The sequence below is a fragment of the Siphateles boraxobius genome, unplaced genomic scaffold (genome assembly GCF_051911475.1).
Source record: "Siphateles boraxobius isolate OS27281-9 unplaced genomic scaffold, OSU_SipBor_1 8, whole genome shotgun sequence".
Lineage (NCBI taxonomy): Eukaryota > Metazoa > Chordata > Actinopteri > Cypriniformes > Leuciscidae > Siphateles > Siphateles boraxobius.
The window spans coordinates 14,283,006-14,295,229 of record NW_027509208.1 but is presented as its reverse complement, the minus strand read 5'-3'; the positions used below and the strand labels follow the sequence as shown (position 1 = coordinate 14,295,229).

At 36.9% G+C, this 12,224-nt stretch overlaps 1 protein-coding gene across 3 annotated transcripts in view; it reads right to left on the bottom strand.

The window, feature by feature from the left end:
- The window catches only part of cdc42bpb (CDC42 binding protein kinase beta (DMPK-like)), an 80,836-nt gene that overhangs the window by 43,207 nt on the left and 25,405 nt on the right, over positions 1 to 12,224 (bottom strand). For all 3 annotated transcript variants that reach the window (XM_077219788.1, XM_077219790.1, XM_077219789.1), the window contains exon 2: positions 9,159 to 9,250. In XM_077219788.1, the coding sequence (XP_077075903.1) occupies positions 9,159 to 9,250 (92 nt within the window). The remainder of the gene's footprint in view (positions 1 to 9,158; positions 9,251 to 12,224) is intronic.

Sequence of the window (12,224 nt, the reverse complement as noted above, 5' to 3'; positions counted from 1 at the left end):
GCTCGAAGTACAGAGCGCAAGATCGATGCACCGAAAAATAATCAACAATTTAGAGAATTAAATTAGAACAGAATATACCTTTCTAATAAATAAAAATACAAAACGAAATAAGTCTGAATCAACTCACAAGATCCAGAACAAATGTGTGGAAAGTGCCTAAAGTTTAGGGGAACATATATTCAAAACACAAGCCACAAATAGTTAAATAAGATAACCCTGTGTGATCAATAAATACAATTAAAATAAAGAAATTCTTAAAATAACAAAAATATAGCCAGAATTGTCAACTTTGTCTTTTTAACTGTAGAAACATTAAACACTAAACTCGATTGACAGTTTAGCTAAAATTGTTCACAGCATCCAAAAATCTAATTAGAACCGGCTGAAATGTTTGTACCCTTGTACCCTACCTGATCGAGAGAAAGAAAATCTAGTCTTTCAATCTGTCTGTGTTTCTGTGTCCGTTTGAGTCTTTTCAAATTGTGTGCGTGGATAAAATACATTCTAAAACGCTTAACATGAAAAACATTTAACGGCTTAATATCATAAGACAGTTATATTAAAAGATCAACTTCTGTACACAGCTTATTAATAAATACTTCATAGCCTACAGAAAAGCAGATGAGCCCAGAATATGAACGCAATGCGTTTAATTAAACCTTTTCCTCCCATTGAAAACAGTTATAGAAAACGCTTTCTGTGACTTTCTATAGGAGGAACACATTGTTCATATTCTGGGGTCATCTGCTCATCTGCACATGGTTTCTTAATAAGATATGTACTACATATATTAAGCCACGTAAAAGTGCCTTTTACGAGTTTTAAAAGCTTCTTTCACGTTAAGCGTTTTAGAGTGTCCCGATTCCGAAGAAAAAAACAACTTGTTAACGTTGGCCTGCAGAAGTGCGATCATGGTTTTCCTTATGCTAAATCCAGCCTTGGAGAATATCCTTTCTGATGGTGTGCATCCACACTTTAGATTTTCTTATCCCAGACATGTTTAAAGATTTAAATCCCTGCCGCCAAAACGCTCCTCTCTCGGTCACGTATCGAAAGTGAAACTTAAATCTGTCATGGGGTGTTTGGATTTATTCACGCACGTTAAAAATATTCATTAAAAGCTTCTTCCTTTGCACATTTGTATTTACAGCATTATTATAATAGGCTCCTATATTAACGTATTGACAGAAAACCGTTAGTTCTATGTGGAATCAGACATTGAGCACCCTCATATAACCTCTGCGAAGATTCGACCATGAGATTGGTAGTCGAATCAGACTCCTCCTATCGATGCTTCGAATCTTCGACAAGTCGGGGTCACCCCTAGTAAACAACTAACTTGTTACCAAGGATCACAAGTTTTAAAAACAGATTTTCATTATACACTATGAACCGCTTCGGCTAAGTATGTTAGTGTCATGATTTAAAGGGACACTTCATCCAAAAATGTATAGTATATTTTTTTATAAGCCTTATTACTTAATTTCTTATTTTAAAGACAAGAGAGAATTTTTTTTCTCATTTTCATACATAGATTTTTAGTTATTACATTTAATAAAGCTCCAAAAAACAACAACAAAAAAGCACTACAAATGACTCGTATCCTATTTTGAACAATTTAATGCATTCTTGCTAAATAAGTGTTAATTTATTTAAAAATTAAATCTTACTGACCCAAAACTTTCGACCGGTAGTGTATATAGCACACAATTCATAAGGATATGATGACCAGACGTCCCGTTTTCCCCGGGGCAGTCCCGTATTTCAGCTCTATTTTTAGTGTCCCAACTTATTAATAAAAATCATATTTCTGTCCTATACTCTATTTGGTAAGTGATATAAAAAAAACAAAAAACGAGTAATAGTCTTCTGTCATGCAAGAATATCCGAATTAAAGGTAACCAATCTCTTCATAGTATATTTTGGAAAACAAAATTATCATCCAATCACAATTTGTTATCGATTAACTTGCAGTTAGTGAAGGCGGGATATTAGAGAACGCGGAGGAGATCAAGTCAGACGTGAAGATGTCCATCCCGTCCAGTATTACACCATGAGAAATCTGGTCACCCTACAAATAGACCACATTTTCTTTTTTTCCCTTTAGAGAGCCTGAGACCCATTAAATAGATAAGAGCTGTGGACATTTCTCAAAACATCTTCTTTGAAGAAATTAAGTTATATGAGTTTGGAACAACTTGAGATTAAGCAAGTTTTTTTAAAATGTTTGTGTAATATAAGCCTTTAAACCAGACAGGAGCCATTCATAAACCTATAATATAATTATTATATCTCTGTGAGATCCAAGTGTTTGCCCCATGACTTATGTATGCGTGACCTTTGTTATTCTGATATCTTCTGTCCACTAGCTATTTGTGACCGTCCAGTCGGCTAATGTTAAGTGGAGTCATGAACTTCCCTGTACTTTGCCTCGCTGCTCGGGACACATCACATGATGTGCTTACCCTCAGTGGAGGAACAGTGTTCCCCTCACGTGGACTCGCATACCTGCCCAAAGCACAATGTGCTGCTTCAGCAAAGAACAGTTCAAAATGTAACTTTGCAAGGTAAGGGCAAATTAGGAGCCCTGCTGCTGTTTTCCGCTTTTTTCGACCTTTTGATGTTCTTTAGAGTGTGTTTGTGCATGTATCAAAGTATTTGAAAAGTACACTTTGACGACAAACTCAAACAGTCTTAAATCACACACATGCTTCTTATCTGTAAGGCTCCAAACCGCAGAAGATAAGTGACCTCATTACAAAAACAAACTGAACCCTGAGTGCTCAGAAACCCCCAATTCCTCCTCCCACAGTGTCTCCTGTCCTCTTTCCCTCTCTCCTTTTTTAGACACACTTCCACAAAGGCAGCTTGACCTGATTGAAAATGCAAGGGAGGTGCATGAAGGAGAGAAAGCGGGTGACCAAAGTGGATGTTGCAATGCGATTGTCACCAACACGCTCACATCCAAATAAGAGATCATGTACGTAAGGCATGAGGTCAAAGGTCAGAGTGTAAACAGTAACTCTTATGTAAAGATCTATACAGCAAGACAGGTGCTAAGCAACCGTGCAAACCCGAGGATATGGAAGGGGTTGCTTCATTCTGAATATGCAATTTAAGAGTGTGATGCAGGGCTCAACATTATAAATCTGTGATACTGGTACAGTTGGATCAGTAGTTCAGATTAGAATTTTCCAAATTTTCACTTTCCCCCTGAGAATTATTGAAAAACAAAAAAATAAGAGAAAAAAATAACATTAGTTCTCTGTAGTTTTGCTTGCTTGTTGTATTTGACTACATCATAAGCAAAATACTTAAATTCCAATATAAAAAAAAATTGGTTTACAATTTAGAGCCCCTTCTACCAGAGACTTCCGAGACAGTCATAAGATACTTGCGTAAATTCACAAAAAAGCTGTAAATAAAGATTGTGATTTTAACTGTAAAAATACTTAAGTAAAAACCTGTTAATTATTTAACAATAAGTTTCCTTACTATATATGGTGAATATCTGTATTAGATCTAACCTTACATTTAAAGTAATTTTACAGTAAAATAATGTTAAATGTAGTTTTTAAAGGTGAAAAAGAACAATTGTATAATTTACAGTGAAAACCGTAAATTCATATTCCCAAAATTCCCTGTGACACTTCACATTTGATGTATTTTCATAGTTTCTTCTTATTTTTTCTTATCAGTTATGTAGATTCTGTTACATATTTATGTTACGTCTAATGTTGTTAAATTAATGTTTATTGCATGTCTTTAGTGTCATATGTGTTACCATGATGGTGTTTTGCGTTTGTGTGAATGACACCTTTTATATATATAGTATTTGCTTTCTCAGCTTGTGGAAAACCTGCTTGAGATTAGCTTTGATTCATCATGTGACTCATCACCACCTGTTTTTGGTGGTAGTCAGTGTAAGGTACAAAACAGGCATTAGTACTTCAATAGTTTGGTATATTAACATTATATGTATTAATGAAATGTAAATTTAAGTTAAATCTGTAAAACCTAAAATGTTGCTATATAATTTTTCACAGTAATGACAGCAGCTGTTTTTTACTGTAAATTTAACTTTGCAGTGCATGTCAGATAATTCCTTTTCTGAGAAATTCAAATGATGGAAAAATTTACAAAATGGTAATATTCTAAATAAGTCAGTCAGAAAGTAAATAACTAACTCAATCAATAAATGTTAAAAACACTTAACCAATGAGTACAACATCACTGAAACAAGAATGTAAATGTTGACCCAATCGGGCAAGAGCGTCCAGTGAATTGTCCCAAAATCCTGTCACACCAGTCCTGGAGATCATTGGGCATCCTTAATATTGAACCTTGTAACAGCTGGGAAACAGAGTTTCATATCTTTAAATAACTTTTTTTTAAAAAGATTATTGCAAGGCTCTTTAAGATAAATTACAGCCCTCTTTTTGTTCTATACCAGATTTGATATTGGACAAGTCAACACCAAATAACAATGCTATTCAACATGCTTTGGGGACAACAGGAACCCTGCAATAATAAAACATTGGACTTCTGCCAAGACTCTGCACTAGGACCAGCATGTGGGACTGTGAATCCATCTCCAGCTTGGAGTTGGCAAACAATCTTAATTATGTCAGTGTACCTTCAGAGAACAGAAGCCGCCATCTTCACTAAATCAATATGAAGGACAGGGTCTGCATGTACTTTGACCTAACCATTCATTACATGAGTGATTCACTCAATTGAACAGATAAACAGATCAACGCTCAACCTCAACATGTAGAGGGTTCTGACTCTGTAGTGGTCATCACAGGCGGTTTTGTTTGCTATGTAGTGACTCACAGTGACGTTATGTAAAAAATGTCTGCTTCAATCTAGTTCTCCTTGATTCCCCTCCCTGTTCCATATTTTCTTTCTAGTCAACAGAATAATTATTCTGAGTAAGTCTCAGGTGAGGCAAAAAGGAGTGCCATTTAAAGTACGTCAACAAAGTCTTTCAAAGGGTTAGTTCAGTCAAAAAAATACAATCATGTAGTTACAAACACTGATGACTTTCTTTTTGGACACTGATGGACATTGTTAGGCTTAAAAAAAAAAGTTCCATAACAAGTAGTTAATATGACTATTCAAAGTTTCCTGAAGTCGTACGTTCTCAAATTTCACTCACCTCCACAAATTGTCTTGCTGATCATTTATTGGTATCAGTAAATATTTCATATTTAGATTTAAATAAATTTAGGTTCCAATTTCTTTTTTCTTTTTTTTTTTTACAAGATTCCCTTGAAGCACTAAAAATGATTTTAGTCTTTCATGGTTTATTAATTTAATGTTTTATTTAAACCACATTTTTCATAATTTCGAAATCAGCCATTAATCTGTTATCGGCATGAACCTGAACATTTTTGCCACAAAAATTGAACATTGGGTACATCCCAACAAAAGTGAGATTTGAAAGATAATCAGTATAAAACTAGGGATGGCCCGATACCATTTTTTTTCAAACCGATACGAGTACGAGTATTTACATTTGTGTACTTGCCGATATCGAGAACCGATATCGATATTTCTAACGCAAAAGTAACTATAGGCTCCCAGAAAAGAAGACAGAAGACTATTTTAGAACACAGGTTAGAAGACTGTTTTTATTTTCTTCTCTGCTTGTTTTAACAAGTCTAAAAATAAATAATAATGAGTAAAATAATAAATGTATTAACACACAAACCACTGTTAATTTAACATAAAAGCAAGCAGTTACTGCGTGCATGGTCTGACATGACTGAATGCGCCCAAAGTGCGCTCCCTTAATAGTCTAATTCCTAAAAAGCTGACAGTTCATCGCGATCTCACACATCTGTTATTATCAATGAAGCTGACTGCACAATGAATCTTTCATAATATCCACACTTTGTTTGTTATAATTAGAGGATTTGCCAGCATACAGAATTCAGCACTGAACAAAAAAGTTTTGAGCAGTGAGGGGAGTCTATCTTAAATGCTTCTGATTAGCCATTGCGTTCAAGAAATCAACACACATGTCTGTGATTGGCTACATCGCTCAACGCTGCAAACATGTTATGAATAGAAACTCTGGCCTGTAAATCGTTTCTATTTTGTTTTAGTTGTTCTTCTTGCTTTTCTGCAACAGATGAATGAAAATCTATTAGTTTTAATATGTTGTATTCATAGATATTTCTAGTTTGCGGGAGTCCCGCGAATCGTTTTATTCTCCCGGAACCCGCACACACAGAGTGAGTGCATTACCGCCCGCGCTCGCGCTCGGCCATCAGATCTAGTGCCGCGCCGCACTCTTTTGCGTTGGGAGTGCACGTCCCTATGCCTCAGTTCACCTCGAAAAAGCAGTCGCGGCGGCCAGTTTCGTTTCGCAAAATGTACGTGGTATCGGGGCGTGGTATCGGCGAATTTTTATGAGTACGAGTACGAGTATATGAGGACAGTATCGACCCGATCCCCGATGCCAGTATCGGTATCGGGCCATCCCTATATAAAACTATGACTTAAAGTGACAATGAAAAATGAAGTAGTGACAGATATTTTCCTCCTTATTGTGACACATTTGAGTGAAACAGATTTTTGAAAACAGACTTGATTCTACCCATCGGTTGTTGACTGGATGAAGGCAGGTCTGAATGCAAGCCTGAGGTCATTTGTAAGAAAGGGGAGGGGTTTAAGGGGTTACTTAATGATTAGATAAGTCCTCTATCGTTCATCAGAGAGAAGTATGTAAATTTAGCGGACGATCGAATTATGACATCTTGATTAGGATTGCAAGATTTTAAATATTAAAAAAAGAAAGAAAAATATGCTTGGATACATTGTTTGCAATAAGATCAATAATTATTTTCAGAATCTTGGAATATAGCTCAAGAGTCGTGAGAAAGAAAATGAAGCTTGGAAAAAGTGTTTGACTGAACTATTCTTCTAAGCAGTCCCAAATTCCAGGCCTTCAGCTGGGACCACAACATCAATCATAAACCGGAAATGCAAGAGATTTATCTGGAAGTACATCCTGTAATGTTAGAGCCACAGGAAACGGCTGGAAAAGGGAACAAAACAGCAGCATCATGTTCACACATGAGCCTGAACGCACTGAAACCGACACAAGCAGTAGCACAGGCAACAATAGCCTGGCTTGATAACAGAAATACTGCAAAATCCCCCGAAGATCTGAGTCATCATTAGATCCACATGACAAAAAAGCCCAGCGACTGAGAAAGAAGGGTTATTGAGGTCTCGGTGGCTGAAGAATGGACAATGAACCGCACAAATAACATGGAGAGTGAGACACTATTTTTACGAAAGTCACTCCTTAGAGACGGTTCTGGTTTCCGGAGCATTTCCTGACAGCTGCACCGTCCTGCCCTGCTTCCTGTGCCACCACTGCCATTCCTGACAGGAATCTACAGTAAGGCGAAGTATGGACAGATCTCTCCCCAAGATAAAGTCTTATTCAGCTTCAGAATCAAGCGATGAGACGCCCTATTTGTTTTGTTTAAAGGGACAATGTGTAGTTTTTTTTTAGGTATTTTATTATCTTAAATCAATATTTTTATTCATAAATATGTCCTCAATGGTGTACAAATACCTCTGCCAATTATCTGACTTATAATAAATTCTTCGTTTACGAGGATCTTTATATACATGTGACGGGTAGGTCCACGGAGGCTTCCATGTAGTTCCAACATCTTGAAAAACTATAATAGCAGAGAGGGTCAAAAATTACTAGGCCAACACGTTTCAGAGCCAGCGTCACGTGACTGAAAGCAGCAGAAACGGAGGAGCAGAGCAGTGAGAGGCGCTTGTCACTGCCCCGGCAAGTCAGTCAGTCAGTAATTCATACTGTAACATTCGTTTGTTTGTTGTGTCAAGTTGCAGTTTGTTTGAAATAAAAAACCTGTTCTCCCGAAGGAAAACTCGAAGAAATGCTATTAGAAGACATCCTGTCATAGCTTTTTGGTACATAACAGCTACCGTAGATGCAACACGCATTTGAAAAAGCGAGGCGCTGGAGAGCAAAATTCGTTGAATGCAAAATACAATTTCACCGTTAGATGGGAGAAACTCCTACACAATGTCCCTTTAAGCAGAGTTAACTTCTGAATTTTTTTTTCTTTTCTTTTTTTTCAGATGAACGGAAATACTGAATTGGGTGCATTTGGAAATGAGTCAATTACATAGTAATTTACGAGGGAGGTGTAATGACAGAGCAGAAAGGTGTGACAACAAAATGTTTCTCCTAATTCAGAACTGGGAATTTTCAGTTGGCTGAAATCCAGTCCGTTTTTTTTTTAGAGTCTACCTAACAGACCTATTTTTTTTATTTGCTTTGAAGCAAAAAAGTATTTGAAAATCAGACAAAAACACTTCATACTTGTGTACTTAACAGCTTTAATTAGGGAAAGAACTACAATCCCCTGAAGCACTGCGAATTAAATAAAAAAACAACAGAAAAAAATAAATAAATAATTTAAAGATTTAGGGTATCGTTAAAAATCTATTTCCCTGTGAAGAAAATGAATATGATTTTTACTTCGAGAACCCAACTGTACCATGATTATAACTGTGCATGTAAACATACTTATTGATGATGCAAACAAAGGGTCTGTTCACACTTGTAGTTCGGCTCCCGAACTTCAATCGAATTCAATTGTGGTGATCAGGAGGGTGAGTGAAAAAAAAATGAAAAAAAAAATAGAAATTGTAGGCGAGAAACAGTGATGGAAGGCAGATTGGTAAAGAAAAAGAAAAGTACACCGTGCGACGTGTAGTGAATAGTTCAAGTGTTATAGTGCAGGAATGAGTAGCACATTCCCCTGTAAAACAAATGATTTAGTCTAAAATGCCTAGATTTGTGCCGGCCCAAGAATAGCAGTCCAACTTCAAGCCAAGATCCCTGGGAAATTGGCAGGGGGGAGAGAAGGGAAACTCAGATGAGAGGAAGGGGTTAGAGGTTTGTGGCTGCTGATAAGATACTTGAGGGGGACATGAATACTTCACTGATAGTTTGGGGTTTTCATTGGACACACAAAATGGGTCATGAAAACAAACCACACAATATGGCAAAGGCTGCAGAGATTCAGAGGTGATTTCCCTGCACTTTAAAACATGCCAAAAAAAAGGCAGCAAGGGTTCACTGAATTCCTTACCTCTCCAAAGGCTCCCCTGCCGATCACTTTAAGCATTTCAAAGTCGTCTCTATGAAGGCGCATCTCCTTCACTGTGGTTGTGAATGGCTTCACTGCAAAGAGAGACAGAGATCATTAGTTATGATCTCTACTTTTTAATGGTCGTCAATAGAGAAAGATGCTAACACACCAAAATAGCAAAAAATTTAGCCACTGATATAGAAGCACCAATATTAAAATGCTGGCATACAGAAGCTAATTATTGTGTTATGGCCACTACTACACACACACACACACACACACACACACACAGGTAGTAAAGCACTATAATATATGGTATGATAAACGTATATTCATTTTGCCTAAAGATTTAACAGTGCTATTAAATTATACCTGTAAGTATTACTAAAATATTATCTTAATATAATTAGAAATAAGATGGAAATGAGCATGCACAATAAAGAAAATTAATTTAAAAAATAAACTAAATAAAAATAAATAAATGTTTTATAAATGTAAAAATAAATACATTATTAATGTACCTTTTTTACATTAATACTAAATAAAGTAATACATAATACTTAATAAAAAGAAACAAATAAATAAATAAAAATAACTGATATGGTACCAATATATTGCCCTAATAACAATCTCGCTATATACAAGTATGTCTAGTATTTATTTATTTATTTATTTATATGTGTGTGTGTTTCTGTGTCTGTGTGTGTCAAGTCAAGTCATCCTCATTTATATAGCGCTTTTAACAGTGTGTGTGTGTGTGTGTGCGCATACATGCATGTATTGTATATATGTATGCATGTATGCATGTATGTATATGCTACTAAATGGAGTTTGATCTCAATGTCACAACAATCTGAGCTTCGGTGACTCCCATCACATGCAGCGATTAAAGAGACGATGTAACCTAAACAGCGTGTGATACATTTCATGTTGTCCAACTGTCGTCCCTCCTGCTTTACGAGGCACTGCTGGGGACTGGGCGAGCACCCAAGATACCGCTAAACCAGCCTGAACGCCTCGCCATATGAGGACATACTCCGAGTCTCATGTAGTTACAAAAGGCATTTATCACTCATAAGGGCTCTAAACTCTAAACACTAAACACACGCCAGGCCTGCGCCTCAGCCGTTCAGATAAAACCGCACGCTCGAAGCTGCATGGAAAGAACATCATCTGCTTTTAATGAGAAGATCCCTCAAAGTGGCCCAGCATCTATTAACAGCTTTATAGCCCAGAATGCACGAGGCCAGCTCACTGGTATGTCCCTCCCAAGACAGCAACAACAGAAAAAAAGTCAGACATTATCACTCATTTAGGAAGCTACTAACAGCGCCACTGACAACAGAAGTTTATAATGTTGACTCATGAACTGGTGCTCATCCACCATGTCAACCCATTGACCACGCAGTGTTTCTTCCTGTAACCTATTCTTAGCCTCAGACGCTGTGGGCCATACATGGAATATTGAATATGCAAGATGTCATCTTCTGAGAATTAGGATGTATAACTGCTCCGCTTAAGGAAATGGACTGTGTATGCATGAGAGTCACAGGCCATTCTTCGCCGTTGATAAATCTGAATAGTTTGAAATCAAGGGTTAAGAGTTTGTCGATCATGTGTCTCCAGTGAAGCTGAACTCTTCAGGAGTCTGCATTCAATTCACACGGCCCGACCGACGGTCACGCACAGTAACACACGGTCATGCAGGCTACAAATGAATTCTGATGGTAAATGAGGTAGTATTATATGTTTGCTTTTATCTTATCAGTAATAGAAAGGCAAAGTAAACACTAAAATACTTTTTCGTGTACAGTTTACTTTGTTGAACATTTCTATCAAATGACGTTTTAGACAGAACTGTTAAACAGAGACCGTAGATTAATAAAGATGGCTCAGGTGCTGGCGTTCTTTTAAATAAATTAATAAAAGTCTGGAGTGCCGTCTGTGCTGCCTTCCGTTAAAAAAAAAAAGCCAAACATTGTCCGACCACTAATTCTGAACAATTATATTGAGAGACAGGGAAAATCAAATAAATAAAAGAGAAAAATTAAATTATAATAAAAATAATAAAATGTAAGAATAAAAAAAAATATAAAAAAAATAGGTGACATGGAGGGATGGATATTTCCCGCTGAGCAGTAGTCTCAGCCTCAGACGTCATGCCCACGGACTGTTGGCTGAACGTCTGATGCATATGGCACACAAAATGGGAAACAATTCAGGAGTTAAGTCGTCGTGTGTGTCGTGTTCTTTAACGGTCTGCCTAGAAACAAAGCCGTCGTGACGCCAAACCCCTCAGTGAAAAAGAAAGCAGTTGTGTTTGAAACTGTGACAATGAATGCTTATCAGGATCAACTAATCGCTGGATTCTTAAAAGTATGTGAAATTCGTGGCTCCAACGCTCTTGAATGAATAATAGAGATGCACGCAGGTCTGTTATTGTAGGTACTTTCCATTTTTCATGGCCCTGAACGATGCGGAACAAAATGAACTGTGATTGGTTGCTTTACATGTCAGTCAGACATGCTCTTGGGAGGGCCGTGGCCAATGAAAGCTGTGATGGAGTCCAAACCGTCAGCCGTCAGTCAGAAGCTCTGGCTATGCGAGACTAGCTGAGAAGTAAATCATTACAAATAATGTTAATTCTCATTACAAAAACCTAAACACTCGCATACACTATTTTAAAAGCACTCCTTGGGGACAAAAACAGCTTTTCATATTCAAAATTGTTTGCTTTGTGTTTCATGCATGTAAACTGATAATCCTCCCAGGCCCCAAATATAATGAGGCATTTCTCCAAGTCCATGTATTCTTGATTACAATAAACTCTCATCACTCACATACTAAATGATTATGGCAACATCAAAAAAACAGCTGCAGGACTGAAAATATGAAATGAGCTGCTAGAAAAGTTCAGGTGTCCAACAGAAACATGGAGCCAAAAGTAAAACTAACAATTCATTTTGAAGAAAAAGCATTGTGTTAAAGGGATAGTTCACCCAAAAATGAAAATTAGTTCAAATTAGACGCTGGTCATGTGTGTGATGCGTGTGACGTACAACAACA